Source organism: Saimiri boliviensis, chromosome 14, assembly GCF_048565385.1.
Source record: "Saimiri boliviensis isolate mSaiBol1 chromosome 14, mSaiBol1.pri, whole genome shotgun sequence".
Lineage (NCBI taxonomy): Eukaryota > Metazoa > Chordata > Mammalia > Primates > Cebidae > Saimiri > Saimiri boliviensis.
This window is the reverse complement of record NC_133462.1, coordinates 90,099,430-90,119,709: the sequence shown is the minus strand read 5'-3', so window position 1 is coordinate 90,119,709 and position 20,280 is coordinate 90,099,430. Positions and strand designations below refer to the sequence as shown.

The 20,280-nt window shown below is 34.0% G+C and overlaps 1 protein-coding gene across 10 annotated transcripts in view; it reads left to right on the top strand.

Annotated features, from left to right (window-relative positions):
• Positions 1–19,647, top strand: part of CEP170 (centrosomal protein 170) — a 126,716-nt gene extending 107,069 nt beyond the window's left edge. For 6 of the 10 annotated variants that reach the window (XM_074385405.1, XM_074385408.1, XM_074385404.1 and 3 more), the window contains 6 exons: positions 810–987; positions 3,235–3,405; positions 7,357–7,445; positions 14,640–14,733; positions 15,798–15,849; positions 17,343–19,647. In XM_074385405.1, the coding sequence (XP_074241506.1) occupies positions 810–987; positions 3,235–3,405; positions 7,357–7,445; positions 14,640–14,733; positions 15,798–15,849; positions 17,343–17,632 (874 nt within the window). In that variant the 3' untranslated portion in view covers positions 17,633–19,647. The remainder of the gene's footprint in view (positions 1–809; positions 988–3,234; positions 3,406–7,356; positions 7,446–14,639; positions 14,734–15,797; positions 15,850–17,342) is intronic. The other 4 variants (XM_074385406.1, XM_074385410.1, XM_074385412.1 and 1 more) reach the window with 2 other exon arrangements.
• Positions 19,648–20,280: the final 633 nt, after the last annotated feature.

The window sequence follows — 20,280 nt, the reverse complement described above, 5'->3', positions numbered from 1 at the left end:
CATGTGCTGGAAAGTGCTGTGCATAGTGTACAGTGCTCTGCTAAAGAGTGCAGAGTTCTTCATTTCTTGGTACTGTAGATCCCTTTGACCATCGTGTGAAGCTTGTCGAGCCCTTCTCAGGCGTAAACATAACATACTTAGAATTACAAAGAAATCCAATTATATTGAAATTAAGTTATCAAAATATTTGAAAGTTATAATAGAGTAATTTATGGTTCTTCATTAACATTGAATAAGATGTTATTGTTCTATGTTTAATGACTTCAGTAATTTTGAAGTAGTGATGACCATAAATGATGTTTTGAGATACCTGTAGCAACTGTAATGTGATCTCTGTTGATGACAAAAATCACCAATAATGCTAATACTACTGTGGCTTGTTGCCTTTATTTATAATTGAAAGAAATGCTAAGCGTCACTTAGAGGTTAGTGAAAATTATATTGTGATTGTTTTTTCTCATTTAAGTTCATGAACTCCTTTAATTCCATTATTCCCAAGTTTAAGAACACCTGCGATACATTAATGCTAGTCATTAACACTAACAGTGTATGTTAAGGGCATATCTCTACTCAAGTGTATTTAAAGTACATTTATCAAAGTGATATCTTGTAGATTATTTGGAGTTTAGTTTCGTTAATCTTAATCTTGGAATTAAGGTTTAAGACTTTGATTATCAAAATAGCAGTTAATTTGGGATACAAATACTTAATTAGATATACAACTTACATGACTGATTCTCTCATAAATGATTGTTTCTAGAACTGTTTATTTAAAAGGCATTGAACTTCTTTTCTAAAATTATTACCAGGATCAGCCAAGATCTTGCCCTTATTGCTCGGGAGATCAACGATGTAGCAGGAGAGATAGATTCAGTGACTTCATCAGGCACTGCCCCTAGTACCACAGTAAGCACTGCTGCCACCACCCCTGGCTCTGCCATAGACACTAGAGAAGAGGTAGGAGATCTTCATGGAGAAATGCATAAGGTTCTTTCTTTTCTTTATTTCTTTTGCTTTTAGCTTTTTGCTTAGTTTATTTTAGTTATGTCCACCCTCCCCGTTTGCATGAAGCTCTGCATTTTCCAACTTTGCTTTAACAATTTATTTTATGTTTTTGTAACAAAACTACTAAAGGCTAACATTTGGTCTACTATTAACATGAAGCTGGAAAATTCTTTAAAATCAGCTTTTTGCCTGCTAATTCTTGGTCCATAGCTTCACTTGAAATGTGTATATAAATGGTATCTTGAAAAGCAACCCAAAATTTGATAAATGATTGTATAAAGTTTCTATAAAGTTTGACTATGAAAATGCTCCAATTAATAGGGTATTTTCATTGCTAGTTAACTAGAAGATACTGTGATAACAAAGAAAGAGAAAAATCCTACAGTTTCACTGCTTTAATAATTCTGCTTATAAATACACATAAAGATAGTTGAAAAATTGAAATATGTGTAATATGCACTCATATAAATCTATATTCAGAACATTTTTATAAAGCCTGAAATATAAGTTAGCATATATAGACTATTACTCATCCAATACCAGGGCCTCTTACAGTACAACTCCAGGAGGCACCATTTGCACGACACTGCCCCACATGGCACACTTTTAACATGTAATACAAAAATAATGGTATTCTTTGGCTAAGTTGGCTGTTTTGATCTGGGGCAGAAATGCAAGCAAAGGATTGGCATTTAAAAGAATGAATTTCTGTGTTTGGAGGATGACAAACTGTGGCCTTGCTGCCAGTTTTAATACAGACCAAAGAGCTAGGAATGGTTTTTACATTTTTGAATGGCTGGAAAAAGAAAGTCCAAAGAAAAAAATAAAATTAAATAAATAAATAAATAAAATAAAAAGAAAGAAAAAAAAAGAAAGTCCAAAGAATGCTAATTCAACATAAAAATTATATGAAATTCAAATTTTGGTGTTTATAAATAAAGTTTTATTAGAACACAGTGACACTCATATGTTTAACTATTATTTATGGCTATTTCTTTGCTACAGTGGCAGAATTGAGTAGTTGAGACTGAGATTGTATGGCTGCAAAGCCTGAATTTTTATTATCTGTCTCTTTATGCATAAAAGTTTGCCAGCCCCTGGTATTGATTATTCTGCTTCTTCAATTTTACAAGTTAGTCCTAAATAGTAGGCAAAAATGGCTAGCCTTTTTGACAAATTTAATTACAGTAAACTGTGCTGATAATATTTTCTTCATTTGCTTTTTGTCACATTTATTCTTTAATCTGATTCTTTAATGGTCACTTTTTTTGTTTGTTTTCCTTCATGTGTTGTTTAACTTAATAAATGATACTTCATCAGTCTGTGTAGAGTTTTGTTACCACATTGATCAAATGTAACTGTATATGAAATCATCCTTATTGATGAAAACCTAAAGGATCGTCCTGGTGGCAAGACATACACAATTCTTCTGGTATATTTAAAATGATGAAGATATTATTTTCTCAGCTTTCTAACTAAATTTTACCTAACATGATTATACATTCACTCAGACACAGTAAAATTACTTAAACATTTCATTGAATAAACCTCATTTCTTTTGTTTTATTTCAGAATATTGTACTAGGTTGACTCCCTCTTCAGTAAACCCGAGTTACTTAGTATTGTATGTCTGTAATTTGCACTGTAGATGGCAGTATGTAATTTTTATTAGAATGTGTAATTTCAGTAGTATTGTTAAAAGTGTATTTGACTAAGACCAAAGTATTTATTTTGTGGATTAAAAAAATATTTTCCTTTTGTAAACTTAATTGGAATTTGCAATTTATGTATCTTGTGAAGAAATTTGACACCTGGATTTGGGGAGGAAAAAAAGGAAAAAACAAGATAGGAAACTAAAAGAAAAAGAAACAGTATTTTACACTGGTAAGGCAATGTGAGTAAAACGAACTCATTGTCCATCTACGTGGCTCAGCTTTTTTTCTATTTACCGTCTGTTTTCCATTTGGAGAAAGTCATGGAAGAATTAAATTTAACATATATATTTTGGATTTTGAAAATAAAATCTATGTAGATGAACCTCAATTTTATAAAGGAAATACCTTTAAATGCTTATAAAAAAGAAAGAGTAATTGGTTTATTGAAGATGTCATGCCTCTGTTACTACTTGAGAATAGAATAACTGCTGTCTAATCATAAAAATTGTAATGCCAATATATGTACTTTTTCAAATTACTGTCTTCTCATAAGGGTTTGCTTTTGTCCCAATAGTTGGTTGATCGTGTTTTTGATGAAAGCCTCAACTTCCGAAAGATTCCTCCATTAATTCATTCTAAAACACCAGAAGGAAACAACGGTCGATCTGGTGATCCAAGACCTCAAGCAGCAGAGCCTCCTGATCAATTAACAATTACAAGGCGGAGAACCTGGAGCAGGGATGAAGTAAGTAAACTATAAATTTTAACATATGGCAGAAGAGGCGTGTTCTGTGAGAAAAGGAGGAGCCATTCAGTAAGTAGGACTGGAAAAAAAGTGGTTCTCCTTAATAGATGCGATGAAATTTCACCATGACATCACATCATATGCAAATAATTCCAAATAAATTAAGTTCTTAAGTGGTGCAAGAAAAACTAAATTTTTTACTTAAAAAATACAGATATATATCTTTCAGTATTATACTAGGGAGTATTTCTTAATAAAAACAAAAAGTTTTGGCCTAAGAAAACTGATACATTTGAGTATATTAAAATTAAGGACTTTTTCTTTATTAAAAAATAAAGAAGGTGGAAAGACAAGTTACAGAGTTTTGCAAAACATATGGCCTACAAAGGATCAGTATACTATATAGATAAAGAACTCCTTCCACTTAATTCAGAAACACAGTAAGAAAATCTGCAAAAGACGTGAACAGCATTTCACCAAAGAGAAAATACCAAGGTGGGCAGATCACCTGAGGTCAGGGGTTCAAGACCAGCCTGGCCAACATGGTGAAACCCCGTCTCTACTAAAAATACAAAAATTAACCAGGTGTGGTAGCACATGCCGGTAATTTCAGCTACTCAGGAGGCTGAGGCAGAGAATTGCTTGAACCTGGGAGGTAGAGGTTGCAGTGAGCTGATGCACAACACTGCACTCCAGCCTGGGTGACAGAGTGAGACTCCATCTCACCACATTGAGATACCATCTCACACCAATTAGAATGGCGATCATTAAAAAATCGGGAAACAACAGATGCTGGAGAGGATGTGGAGAAATAGGAACACTTTTACACTGTTGGTGGGAATGTTAATTAATTCAACCATTGTGGAAGACAGTGTGGAGATTCCTCAAGGACCTAAAAATAGAAATCCCATTTGACCCAGCAATCCCATTACTGGGTATATATCCAAAGGATTATAAATCATTCTACTACAAGGACACGTGCACACGAATGTTCATTGCAGCACTGTTTACAATAGCAAAGACCTGGAACCAACCCAAATGCCCAACGATGATAGACTGGATAGGGAAAATGTGGTACATATGCACCATGGAATATTACGCAGCCATCAAAAATGATGAGTTCACGTCCTTTGTAGGGACATGGATGAACCTGGAAACCATCATTCTCAGCAAACTGACACAAGAGCAGAAAATCAAACACCGTATATTCTCGCTCATAGGCGGGTGTTGAACAATGAGAACACATGGACACAGGGAGGGGAGCACTACACACTGGGGTCCGTTGGGGGGGAATGGGGGAGGGGCGGGGGGTGGGGAGTTGGGAAGAGATAGCATGGGGAGAAATGACAGATACAGGTGAGGGGACAGAAGGCAGCAAACCACACTGCCAAGTGTGTACCTATGCAACAATCTTGCATGTTCATCACATGTACCCCAAAACCTAAAATGCAATAAAATAAAAAATAAAATAAAATAAAATAAAATACTAAAGGCCTACAAAACATGAAGAGATATTTAACTTAACGAGTGTTACAGAGAAGTGCATTTCAAGACTACCTAGAGATTATAGTCATTCAATTGCTGACAAGTTAGAAAGTGTTAAGATGTTAAGTATTGGAGGAAATGTAGACACATAGGCTTTCTTTTTTTTTTTTTTTTTTTTTTTTTTTTTGAGACGGAGTTTCGCTCTTGTTACCCAGGCTGGAGTGCAATGGCGCGATCTCGGCTCACCGCAACCTCCGCCTCCTGGGTTCAGGCAATTCTCCTGCCTCAGCCTCCTGACACATAGGCTTTCTTACGTGTGGTTGGTGGAGGTTAAGTTGGTGTTGCGGCTCTGAAAAAGTTTGACACTATCTCCTACAGTTGAAAATGAAGACATCACATGATCTAGCAATTTTCTTGCTAGTGTATGTACAAGAAAAACCCTTTCCCATTGACAATAGAAGTTACATTTATACTAACACTGTTGACAGTTTCAGAAACTTGGAAACTTTACGTCAGCTGAAAAGTGAATGTTTAAACTGGTACATTCCCAAATTGAACAAGTATAGAGTAATAGAAAATTCAAGAATATAAAGGAGTTTCTTCACCAAAGAATGGTTATTTCAAATACTACTCTGGAAAGAGGTGACTTAGGAACAACACACAGAGGCGGTATAGGCTTAAGGAATAATACAGAAAAAAACAGCTGACAAGAACCGATTGATCATAAATTAATATTTGTGGATCTCTGCATTTAAGGAATAGGATCTTGAGATTATTGTGTAAGAATATGTATGTTTCTCATAGTGTTGAGTAGAAAAATATCTACCTGGTGGAAAAGTGTGTAGTTATCCTGAAAGTTACAATTGCAGTACACTAAAAAGTTTTACAGCATACTTGATCTGTCCTGGCCTAATAGTCGATTTGTTCTTGGTGTAAGGAAAAGGGCCTATTCTTTAATCTTACTCATACTCATTCTGTTCTGATGTCTCGGAAGACAAATTTCTCCAAACCTTATAAAACTGTGGAAGAAGTTTATGTTTTTAAAAAGAATGGAAACCTCTAGATTGATAGTTATCTCAAGATTGAAATCAGGATTTTAAAAAATACTTAGTGACAGCAAACTAAACTTCATGATAATAGAAAAGAGAAATACCCTATTCTGTGTTGCAATCTTTCCTTAGACTCTCCTGCCCTTTCTCATGCCGTCCTAATTTGTATATGTCTTCCATCCTTACTTGACTTGTTTTCTTAAGGACCACAAAGACAGTTTTGCATGTTTATCCTTTCCTTGACAGTGTTACTTTTCACAACCTAAAAAAACTTTTATTGCCCACTAAATTCAAATCTATATCATTCTAAAGTTAGTTCATGTTTTTCCATGATCACTTCTTTATTTATGCCACTTATCAATGAACTCTCTTTTGTTAGAATTATTACAGCACTGAATCCCAAAATTTACCTAAATTTATCTGAACATCTCTTCTTGTTTTGTAGGCCTTAGGCTTTCTGATAAAACGCTTAATAGTATTCCCTATATATTGCTATCATCTCCCCCAGTGGTCTTTAAACCTTTTTGCCGTCTAGGGCCTTACCTTATTTTCAGTGTTTTCTTTCAGACTCTGGATACAGTACTAACAGTATAATGAGCTGATTTTGAAACCCATATCAAGACTCAAATTTTGTCCTTTTTCTGACATGCTACCTACGTTAGTTTTAGCTTGGCAAACCTCAGCCCATAGGCCAAATCCAACCTGTCACTTGTTTTGTAGAAGTTTTGTTACAACACAGCTATGTCCACATACATCATTTGCTCATTATTTATGGCTGCCTTCACTCTGCAAAGACAGAGTTGAGGAACTGTGGCAGAGACCATATGTTCCTCAAAAACTAAAACCTTCACCCTTTGGCTCTTTACAAAGGTTGGTGACCCCTGGTTGTGCCCATAAATCTCAGCTGGAGTAATACCAACACCCATTATAAAAACTTAACTATTTTGAGTAAATTTTTTTAAAATATGTCTTTCCCACTAGACTCTGTCCTGGAGAACAAGGATTGTACTCTTCCTGATTTCTGTATTCACATTACTTGATGAAAGAATAAATAATAAGTTTAGCACTCTAAGTTATTTGTATCTTCTGTTTTATAATTGAGTTGGAAGTAAGAGAGACAGGGTCACGATAGTCATTGAAGTTAAACTGAGAATAAAATGGATTGTTTTTGGAAAGTGTTAGGACCAAAATAATATGGAAACTCAACAAGTTATTTAATAAAAGAACTCCTTTATTAATAGTGTTTCTTTCACTTTATTTTAGTTACATATTACTTATATTCTTCATTGGTTTATAATTAAAATAAGCATAAATACTAAATGCCCCTAACTAAAGTGAGTTGTGACTAGTGAACCCAGTAGTTATACGATAACAGTGATAATTTTGCAATACGTACTTTTTTCTTTGGTCGTTTCAGGTTATGGGAGATAATCTGCTGCTGTCATCCGTCTTTCAGTTCTCTAAGAAGATAAGACAATCAATAGATAAGACAGCTGGAAAGATCAGGTACTTTTTATTATTCCAGCCTCCTTGCTGACATTAGCAGTTACCTGTTCTGTTTTTGCAAGCTTGCTGCTGCAGCTATTAGGAACTAGTGCAATGCCATTACCACATACCTTCGTTTTGAGACATCAATAATAACCACAAACTAAACAGCATAAAAGAGACAAAAAGACAAATGTCTTAAATAATCAGCCCCTTTATAAATGAGAATTAAAAACTATAATCACTGAGATTAATTTTACTAATAACCAGGAGTGTTTTGCTTTTCCACAAAACAATAAATAAATTAACAGACGTTGGAGACTTCTTTTAAAAGATTTCAAACATTAGTTTTGTCTTACTCATCTGTAAAGAAGATAGCACATGAACTCTTGCAAGACTTAGAAAACTTATGTACCAACCCCTTAAAAATTAACATGCTACACGGATTGCATAGTTTTTGTTCCACATTTTAAAAATACTTTTGTTACTTATGTTGAATTCTTTAAAAAATTTTAATATCTGGTCTCTTTACTGTTCTGAATCTTGTGCAAAGGGACTGTTTTATTGAACATTACATCTTTTAGTTCCCTTCCATGAAGTATGTATCCCATAAGCATTTGTTCAAATGAATAATTGAAAGAAGTGACTTTGTTTCTTTTTAGCTTGTCTGCTCCTAGAAAGGAGTCATTAGAAGAGAGCTGGTGAAAGTAAGGACTTCATTAATGAGCTTTTGGGGAGTGAAAGAGGTGGGAGAGAAAAGGATCTAATAAAATGTTGAGAGAAGAGGACAAGCCTAATAGGCAAAAGACTTGAGGGTGTGTTTCAGCCTTGCCCCTTACTATGGGACCTGGAAGAAGCTACCTGTTGTCTCTCAGCCTCAGTTTCATTATGCTCACAGAAATAGGCATATTGTCACTGTCTGCCCGTAGGGTTGTTGTGAAAAGAAGCAAATTATTTATTACTCACATACATATACATAGAGATTATTTTTTTAACTATAGTGTTACCTCACTTAGCTTTTTGTTGCTTTTTCTCAAAGTTAAGTATCTGTCATCAGGATGAATGTGTTTACCTTAGGAGAAATTTGTCCCAAAGTAAATATCTATCCAGTACGACTTTATAACGTTAAATTCATTACTAATTCAAAACACAAATAGACTTACAGATTTTATTTAACAATACTTCAGAAATCCATGCTGCTATTGCTTATTTCTGATTCCTATAATTAAAATTTTAAATGTAATGAGACAGTTTCTGAACATGGTTTGTAAATTGTAATACTCCACACAAATACCATTCTGTATTGTGTTTGATGAGTACCAAGAAGCCATTAATTTTTTAAAAAAATAATTTTTAAAACAGCATTTAAAAATCAAAATATTCTTAAAAACAGCCTATTAAAACAATCTGTTTAAAGTTACTGTTAATGAAGTTCACATCATCTTCTAGACAAATTGAGAACTTTAGAAGGAAATGTAGAAAGATGGCCTATATAGGTAAATTTTACCTGGCATGTTAAGAAACAGAAAGAGCTTTCTTTTATGTCTTGAGCCTGTATCTTAAAATTTTTCTTAAATGTACCAGACCTTCTCTTCACTTTATTGTCTTCTAAAAGAATATTAATTTAAAATTCCTTATGTTAAAAATAATGGATTCTGCCTATCTTGTCCTGTCTTTAAGGTTTATATCTTTTAGTAAAAGTAATACATGAACATGGTTAAAAAATAGAAATCTTCCAGAAAAAAATATATGTTATATCTAATAGCAGGTGTGTTCCCCGACTCCGGGTTCATTTCTCAAAGTTTATACAAATACAATCTTATTTTGATTTACTTTTGTAACTTGATCTTTTCTCTTAATCATATCTTTACTTTTTCCAGAGAGTATCAGTGAACTGTATTGATAGACCTCTCCATATTTGACTGGAATAGGAGGCATGCTGCCTTAGTTAAAAAACAATTGAGTCTGGGTGCAATGGCTCATGATTGATAATCCTAGCACTTTGGGAAGCCAAGGCAGGCAGATCGCTTAAGCCTAGGACTTGGAGACCAGCCTGGGCAACATAGTGAGATTAAAAAAAAAAAAAAAAATTAGCTGGACATGGTGGCACATGCCTATAGTCCCAGCTACTTGAGAGGATCACTTGAGCTCAGGAATTCAAAATTACAGTGAGCCGTGATCATGTCACTGCACTGCAGCCTAGGTGACAGAGCAAGACCCTATATCCAAAAAAAAAAAAAAAAAAAAAAAAAAAAAAAAAGTGGGGGCAATAGAGTGTTTAATGTTTGGCTTTTCTTAAGGGGTGCCTTGTACATATAAATAATGTTGAAAGTGTTTTTAATTATTATCATTATATACCTATCCATTTTTTAAACTAATTTACCTGTATCAATTCCTATATATTCTTATGAATTTTAAATAAACTTAATTTTCTACAGAATAATATTTTAATATTTACTTATTAACAAATAAGTATTAGGTACATTCTGGGTACTTTATAATTAGACATTGACAAACAAAGACCCCCATTCTCATGGAATTTACATCCTAGCTCATTTAGACCAATCAGCCTGTATTAAGTTAGCGATTTCTGCTATCTGCACGATTTGTCTTAATTTCATTATTTCACTTGAATATTACCTGTATTTTACTACTCACATTTTCTATAACCACTTGAAGCCCAACTATCTGCATCAACTTTTTCTTAATACTAAAATCACTCGTTACATTGATGAGATAAAGAATATAATAACAATACTAATTTGCAGGTATAAATTGAAACCTTATTAACTAAAAAATTTTAAGGCTTACAATTGATTTTAGAGAAATTGGGTGCATGCTGGTTTTTAAATACCACATTTTATAAATCCTGATAGGGCTTATAAATGAGTCAATTGTTTTTCTTTTACTCACACTCAGTGATGAAGTAATTAGCACCCTATTGTTGTCCTAGGTTAGATTTCTCTAGTGACTCCATCATTTCTCAGTTTACCTTTTTCACTAGTAAGAGAATCTCCTTCACTGTGTAACCCATTCATCTCTGATTTGCTGATATATCCTATGGCCAGAGACAAATGAAGTCCACCATTCCCTGGGGTAAAGCCTAACTGAAATTCGTAGGGAAAAAAATCTTAACATATTAGTTATTACACATGAGTAAATAAATCTGTAGGCCTCAGTCACACGCCTGCTTATTAATACCATGAGTCATGCCTCAGATTTGGCTCAAGCATTTGTTGTAGCTAAATGTTATATATAATTGTTATCATTTTCATTTTCATCCCACTAAAATTATTTTCTGAAGCTGGGGTATTATGGAAGGATTATTAACCAAAGAAATAAATAAATGAAATAAACATTGGTTAAGATAATCTGATGTGGGAATAGAGTCTCCGGATTCATTCATTCATTGAATGATTTTTGACTTTATGTTATTTGTATAGCACTGTTTTGATGTCCTCACAGTTGAATGCAGAAGGCAGGTAAACAGCTAATTACAATTCAATGTGTTAAGTGTATAAAGGGAAATATAGGATGGTTACTATGGAAGCCCATAGCAAAAGCACTTGGAAAAATTTAGAGAAGGGCCCTTAGAGAAATTGCTATGCAATTTAAGTCCTGAATGATGAGGAGTTCGTCAAAAGCTGAGTGAAGTGAAAGGGCCAGATTGTAGTCAGAGATGACACTAGAGCGATGAGGATGAATCTGTTTTGGCAGAATGTGTTAAGGAGTTTGGATTTTATCATAAAAACCATAGGAAGCTAATATATCAAATATGAGTCCTCTTGATATACCAGTGTTATCCATAAAAATATCATGAGAGTCTTGTATGGTCATGTGGCTTGCAGCTGGGAAAACCTGGCGTTTCCTTACCTATAAACAAATACGCTATGTTTTTTCATTCTACCTACTGAAATACAGGTCTTCCATCCCTGATAACTGGATTCTTAACCACTCATTCATTTATTGAGCAGACGTTCACAGAATATCTGCCTTGCACTGTTCCTTTCCTTCCCAGAAAGCAGCTTTCCAACCCTCTGCAGTCTCCCCCAAAGAAAAGCCTTTCCTGTAGCTTTGACATTGAATTAAAATTGAGAACAAAAAACACACTGCTTGATTGATTGATAAATTGTATTGTCTCAGAAAGGGGCAGAATTTATAAAGTTAAAAAATAGATGCATAAGAATCCCTCAATAAAGTTATACATAAATACAGAATGTTTAATGTATTTGAATTGCCTTCAGTTCGAGTGTTGAGTTTTATTATGCATAAAGCACCCTGGCAGGCTTTATGTAAGGTACTGAGAGGATAAAACCATTTCTAGTATTAAAGAATTGTCAGTGTAGTTGGCAAAGTGAGGCACATAAACAATCAACTATTGTAAAAGATAGTGTATAATAGATTAGTGCTCAATTAGAGCTATAAAGGCAAAGGAAGGATCACTTACCTAGGATGATTAGGGAAGGCTTTGGGAAGAAGATACTATTGAAAGGTAGGTCTGAGTTGCGATAACCAAATCCAATGGGTAGAGACCTGGGCCTTCTGCATGGAAAGTGCCAGGGTAGTTTGAGAATTGACTGGTCTTTAAGCTTTGTGTCAGGAGTTACAACCTCAAATGTCTGCTAGGATTCATCCTAGAGGCACACATATTTACGTTGTGTGAACACTTTCTGTGGAATCAGTTTTTAAATATTGATACAGGAACTCCTGTTTGACAGCATTCTCATTGCATTCGATGTGAAAATTCACCCTTTAGGTTGTGTAACATGGCCTTGCATTGGTAGACTGTCAATTTGCAACTCCAAGTTTGCATGTTTTAAGGGATAGTACTAGAGAATTGGTTATGGCTTGTAGAATATGATCCTGAGACTTTTGTTTGTTTCCCTAAAACCAACAGCTTTAGCAAAAAGTATTTTAACTTAATTCTTAAATGATTGAATGAAATAAACTTTGGAATTTTATCTGTTTTCATGCTGGAGTTTAGCCTATTTTGAATCTATAATATAATCTGAATATCAGTTTGAAAGCTATGTTTTTTATTTAAAATGTATAAGCACCTTTGAACAAAAACAAGTTCTGATCATTATAACCTGGTCTAAACTAATTTTTGGTCTGATTTTCTGCTTCTCTAGTATTTAAATATTAGAGTGTACTTCATAAAACCAAAATAGCAAGTTTTACTTGATCTGTACCATATTATTTACAAATTGTTTTTGTTTTGTTTTGTCTTGAGATGGGCTGGAGTGCAGTGGCATGATCATAGCTCCCTGCAGCCTCGACCTTCCTGGGCACAAGCGATCCTCCCACCTCAGCCTTCTTAATAGCTAGGACTACAGGCGCCTGCATCACACCTGGCTAATTTTTTTGCATTTTTTGTAGAGACAAGGTCTTGCCATGTTGCCCAGGCTGGTCTCAAACTCCTGGCATCAAGTGATCCACCCGCCTTGGCTTCCCGAAGTGCTAGGATTACAGGCATGAGCCACTGTGCCTGGCCAATAAACTGTATTTTAAAATAAACCTTTTATTTCTTCAGTGGGGCATTTTTTTCAGGGGCCATAGGTGACCATTCTAAGCCATTTCACCAAAGGTGAAATGTCTATTCTTTAACAGTTTTAGATGCACAAACACTATACTCAGTAGCCATCCTCTGGGAAAATTCACTGAATTTTTAGCAGTGTGGCTAACCAGAGACTTTCTCTATTGTACAAGTCCATTACAGTTCTAAGTTGGTCCATGAAGTAGTCATTATTTTCTTATTTTCCATCAGTCATAATAATTTAGAAAAGATGACTGGCAAGGATGTTTATTTTTTTGAGTTTAGAAAATTCAGTAGTAGGTCGTAAGAATATTCTTATACCAAATTCTAGACCCATTGTCGCCTTAAGCATATGTTCCAGACTTGATGTGATGTTAATGAATTTCATCTTTTTAAATAAGGTAAGCATATAGATCTTTGAAGAAATAACAGTACAGATATTAACTTAGTTTACTACTTAAATGCTGATCAGCTTCCAGTAGTAATAAATTTATGTGAGGTTGTGTAGTGTTGGTGTTTATATAAGACTATTAAACTAGATTTCCAGACTTACTGAAGAAATTTTAAAAGATACCAAAAAAGTAGCTAGTATTTACATCTTTCTAAACTGCTGAATCATGTCTGATAGATTCTAAAGTGTTAAGAGAAGTGTCCCACATTTGAAAGACACATCAAAATTTTGTGGCCCTTTATAAGTTATTTGAAGTTAGTTTCTAATATAGGATAATTATCTTTATTGGGAATTGTTTTTATCAAAAGGATAGTTTTCTAATTTCTAATAGGTATTAGGTATTGTACAAATAATACTAACACGAATTAACAATTTTTGAAGAAAAGCACAGTACTCCCAATTTTCAGTCTTTAAAATAATATTCACACTTTGCTTGATCCATAAGGTGCCTATTCCTATATAAAGAAGTCTTAAGAGACACAATCATTTATACCTAATTCAGCCTATCTTCATCTCACTTATTCCTATACTGCATATATTGTCTGAACAAAAGTGCGTTTGCTTTATAGGAGCAGTTACAGCGTAGTTTCTCCTTATACTCAGGTGATACCTGTTGTTCCAAGACGCCCCACTGGATGGCTGCCACCACAGATAGTTCTAAACCCTAATATACTGCGATTTTTCCTACACATACATGCCTGTGATAAGAGATCAACGACAGTAACTGATAATAAAATAGAACATTTATAACAATATACTGTTTAAAAAAGTTATGTGAATGTGGTCTCTTTCTCTCTCTCTCTCTCTCTCTCTCTCTCTCTGTCTCTCTCTCTCTCCTGAAATACTGTATAGGTTTGGACCATGCTTGACTGCCACTAACTAAAACCATGGATAAGAGGGCATTGCTGTATTGTTAATTATAAGTATTAAAGTTTTGAGGTCATATCATCATTTACATTTGTTTTATGTTTTGTTTTCAGTAAAGAATAAGATAAACAGTAAAGAGTTTATGCATGTATCAATAAGCATTCAGTCAGTTACTTTTTAGTATGGATCTCATATACCTGAATTAATTGGTATTGTTGGCTTAGTATTTTAATTCTCGGTTTATGCAGTGGTTGTTTTTGTTTAATTTGTATCTTTGAAAAGGTACATTGTTTTGGTATTAACCAAGTAATAGGTTTTAAAAAATATGATAAGTTATATGCTTATGTTTTTTGATTTGTAGAATATTATTTAAAGACAAAGATCGGAATTGGGATGATATAGAAAGCAAATTAAGAGCCGAAAGTGAAGTTCCTATTGTGAAAACCTCAAGCATGGTATAGTAATTTTTCTTGAAGTTAAAACATTTTAATGGAGTTTTATTTTAAGGGAAAGACCCTTATTTTGGGGTTGTTCATTGATTTACTTTGTCAAAGGAAGATATAAATGCAAAATTTGGGGAAATTTTATTTCTTCAACTGACTCACAGGTTTAAAATGTTGATTGTTTCAAAGTTGCAGAGGGTTTGGAGTAGGAGTCTTTTGTGTTTCTTACTAGTATATATTGTTGTTCTTGTAATAATTATACATTAGAAACATGAAATTTTTAAAGAAAACCAAATTTAACATGAAACTATTAAGTTGACATAAGTTGTTTCTGTTTACTTACTTGATATAATGCTTGACTTCTTTTTAAAAGAATTTGTGCAGATTTTCATTGCTCAGAATATAATCCTAATATTGAGGTTGCAGTTTATATGTTTTTACAAAGATAATTTGTAGGCACTTTTACATAGTCATTACAAGGTTGATTAGTAAGAATTTTTAAAAATCTTTGTGGCCGGGCACGGTGGCTCACACCTGTAATCCCAGCACTTTAGGAGGCCAATGAGGGTGGATCATTTGAGGTCAAGGGTTCAAGAACAGCCTGATCAATGTGGCAAAACCCCATCTCTACCGAAAATATAAAAATCAGGTGGGCATGGTGGTTTGTGCCTGTAATACCAGCTACTTGGGAGGCAGAGGCAAGAAAATTGCTTGAACCTGGGAGGATGAGGTTACAGTGAGCCAAGATCATGCCACTGCACTCCAGTCTGGGCAACAGAGTGAGACTCTGTCTCAAAAAGGAAAAAATTTTTTTGCTTAAATAGTATAAATGACTTTAAACTTTACATCTGCTGCAGTCATCTCATTGAAGAAGTTATTCTGTTCATTTAATTTAAATATTTTAATTTGAATCTTGTTTACTAGATATCATAATTATTTCATATCACGTTACTACAAATGTAGTGCCTCGTAGACAATGTTAAGTGTTCCAAATAAAGTGAGAGTGAAATTGATTGCTTGTAAACTGGTAACATGCAGCTAAAGTAAGCTAATTTTTGTTACTGCTTTCCCTACAGGAGATTTCCTCTATCTTACAGGAGCTGAAAAGAGTTGAAAAGCAGCTACAAGGTAAATTTACTACTGAACTAAGTATAAAGAGCTAATAATTTACAATAAGTGCCTTCTAAGTAGTGTTTCTTAAAATATTCTTATTATTAGGATATTATTTGATTAAATGCAATGACATACATAAAATAGAGCTCTACATATTCACGTTACTCATCCAAAGGAATTTTTCTAACCCAATATAAAAAATTAAAAATATAACAAAGATAAATGTTGAGCATATTTTAATTCATAGGTTTGACAATAGGCTAGATGCTATAACTAATTGAAATTTTGTATGTATGTAGGTATAAATAATAAGTAATAATAAAGTATATGTAGCTAAAACTGCTTGATAATTAGTATCATTTATGTGATTTGACAATTCTTAAATTATGTTAGTGGTATAACCTACAACAGTATTCTGATACAAATAATAGTTGCTTGGGTTGACAAGCAATGAGTACATATTACACATAAGGACCAGAAGAGAAAGGAGAGAAGAAAATGAGAGACTGTGACAGGGACATTGTCTGGTTTGTGTCAGAGCTGGATTATGCATTAATGCCTATGTATGTCTTGACCTAGAAGTCCCAGTGGTACAACAAGTAGGTTCTGTAGCCAACTGGTAATTCTACTGAGTCTTTATTTATTGAATAATCATAGGTACATATGTGGATCCTACGGAAATGATTTTTAACTTTATTGAGCCCCAACACACCTAAGGGTTATGATATACCCCATGAGTAAAAGTAGCTTGCTAACACAGTGATTCTTAGCCGGTAGACTGGGGTATGCTTTTAAAAGGGGCTTCGAAGTGATTCTTATATCTGTGTTGCTTCCTTCTCCCAGCTCTCTACTCTGCCCAATGCCAAATTGAAAATCACAGCCTGAGAACTTTCCATGTCAACCCAAAGATCTTTTGGATTGAAAGCTGATCTTTAGCTGACCCCTCCCATACAGGTAGCAAAGTCTGTTTGGCTTTGCAGGCTGCCCTCAGTGGTATAGACAGCTGATTCCCTAGCACTCTGGCCAGGCTAAGTGACACTATTCTATGGTAGCATTCAGAGTACGCTGATGTTCTTCTGGCCTCTCCAGACTTGAGGTTACTCTGAACCCTGTCTTAGCAACTAACCCCCTAGTTATCTGAGTGATAAATAGGGCTTAGATGTTTATTAAAAATCATAATCATTATTTTCCGCATCCTCTCACAATAACGAAAACAAATTTGAAAAAGATTTTTCTTGAATTCTACATCTTCAAATGCCAGACTTAAAAATCTCTGAAATGCCCATAAGTGACACATCAAAGGACCCAGAGAAAGTATTCAGGGCTTGGTAATTTACAATACAGAGCTATGGAATTACTCAGAATGGAGTCTTAAATGTAGTATCGGAAGATTTGCCACATTTAAGATCATATACACAGTGATAGTTTAAATATTATCCAAATCATAAACAATTGTTCATATCTGAATATAACTGCATCTGGAATTATATCCTTTTCCCCTGTTTTAGCAATCAATGCTATGATTGATCCTGATGGAACTTTGGAGGCTCTGAACAACATGGGATTTCCCAGTGCTATCTTGCCATCTCCACCAAAACAGAAGTCCAGCCCTGTGAATAACCACAGCAGCCCTGGTCAGACACCAACACTTTGCCAACCAGAAGCTAGGGCTCTTCATCCTGCTGCTAGTTCAGTCTCAGCTGAATTTGAGAATGCTGAATCTGAGGCTGATTTCAGTATACACTTCAATAGATTCAACCCTGATGGGGAAGAGGAAGATGTTATAGTACATGAATGACTTTCTCTTGATTATTGAAAAACCATTACCTGTGGAATTACTGGGAATATTGGAAGCAGCATAGTGTTGACGTACACAAAACAAGACAGCTTGGTCAACTACAATCTTGTAATCCCTGTCTTATTAATTTTATTTATTTATTTTTTACATATAATATAGTATGTCAATCCTTTCAACCCATTTAGATAACCACTTGATGCACAAATAGGGAAAAAGCAGATTGTGGCCATCTTTTATGGTTTTATGACTTTCAAATTGAATTTTATTATTACACCCTTTCCCTTCATAGATCTTTTTTTTTAAGCCATGCTGTGACCTACAAGCAAACTAAATAGCCAACATTTCTGAACCCCTATGTCTCCTGTGCCAAGCTGCTCCCTGAAATGGAATTCTTCACCTGTACAGATTTGCTAAACCTTTCTGTTTGCTTCTTAATAATAGGATTTATATGAGTACTCAGTACCACTGGACACAATGACGTAACTATTATCCACAGAAAAGCAGACCTTTCACAACAGTCATTCTGTGTCCTAAAATTTTCCAACATAGATGTGATTTATATAACTTTGTTGATACGTAAATTGTCTTGGGGTTTATGGAAATTAACTATTATGTTTGCACTAAGATTGCTGGGAGTGGTAGGTGGACATATCTATATATCAATAAGGACTAACCGTCTTTTTTGTACATAGGAGATTGATAATACTGTATTTGTTTTAACCCCACAGTGTTTTACTCCACTTTCAAAAACATCAATTTGGCACTTTTTTTCTTTTTTTTTTTTAATGAAAATAAAGTTTTGTCTCTCATTTAGGTTAAATGATAACTAGAAAGATTAAACTAGACAGATAGTTTAGGTGGAGTCTATTTTTAAAACTAAGAACATGTATATTGGTCCCGTGTTACCAAGTTTATATGTGACAGTTGAAAAAAAAATTCCCTTGAAATGATCATGAGGTTAAAATTTTCTTCATTAGGGGAATTGGAGAACCAGTAGTCGTAAGATTAGTTGGTAGTTTCACTCCCAAGCAATGAATTGCTTCTGTGTGTTTCCCTGTAGGACTCAGTAGTAAATCCTGTCTATCTTACACGTTTATAAGGACCCTGCAAGACAGCGACAGAGGCCTTTGGCCTGTGCCACTAAACAAGAGGCCTGTGAAAAATTTCTTCTTTCAACTTGTTTTTTCTCTTTCCAGTAAGTTCACATCTGGATAACTTTAAAATGTAATTACCTTTGTGTTTCCAGAACACTATAATTGGGGTGTATCTTAATTCAGTTCAATATTATTGAAAGTAGACCTGGATTTTCCCTCTTGACCCCATCAGTCCATAAAGGTTAAACTGTAACTTTTATGACATGGTCTTTAATATTTCCGCAATAATCCTGTGTTATATTTGCTTTAAGAAACAGTGTAACTCTGTACACTTCAAGACTTTACAGGATTTTTTAAATCCTGTATTGTTGAATCAATTAATAAAGATGCAAAAAAACCTTTTTATAGAGATGTAAAAACAAAAGTATAATGGATCGCATATTTTTCTTTAAAATTCAAAAAAAGGTAAATGAACCATTCTCCTTGTAAAGCTAAATTCTCCATTCTGTCTAATAAAGGAAGACTGAAAAAAAGGTTTTAAAGAACATAAATGGAAAGATACAAATGCTTTGAAGGAATAAATGAAATGTTAAAACAGGGTCAATCCATTTGAAAAAAAAGTTGGACAAAATAATCGGCATTGCTCCCTCTTTTTTAAATACTTGGGTACTGATTATATCCACATGGAAGTAGAAGGTAGGGAGTTTAGGAAAATATTAGAATCTACTCTGCTTACATTCTTGTTTAAGTGTTTACACAGTTTGGTTCAATTATAAACATTTGGCCTTTTACTATGTTATTTTTATTTTGTATGAATACATTATTCTCCTTATTTATTTTTGTTACATTTATTACTTATGTTATTTTGTTATGCATTTACAACTCCATTTTTAAATAAAGTGTTTCTGGAACTTTATACAATGATTGTATACATTTTTTCTTTTACCATCTTGCTCGCTAATACTTCATCAACCTATCAAATGAATATTTAGAAACCATTTCCCAAGGCTTATAATATAGCAAAAGAAAGAATCATCCACTTATATTGATATGTGATAACTGAAATCTCTTATTTTGACTATTTAAAGAAAAAAAAATTCTTAGCAAATGATGATCAATATAATTCACTTAGCTTCATGCCCTGATGTAATGTGCATATACAAAGTCTTTATTTTTAACCAGCTTTAGATCATCAGAAAGCTTTATAACAGTGATATATTTGGGGAATAAAATAGAAATTTAAAATACCTTGGTCATCTTAAATTTGATAATTATCAATTTGTACTGTTTTTTAAATCCTATCACTCAAGCTCAAGAATCTTGAATGCCTCCTTATTGCTATTAAAAATCCTAAGTTTCGCAGCGTAAGCTTTTGAGACTTTGTGTGATCTAGCCCTATTCCTCTGTGCTTATCTCTGTATCCCAGTACAATATCTACTACCATTTACAAGTTTCTTGACCATCATGAGCTTTTCATCATTCTGTTCCTTGCATCTTCCTCCCCCCAAGCCTTCCTTCTTGCTTTCCCATAGCCCTTTGATTCTTCACGGTCCC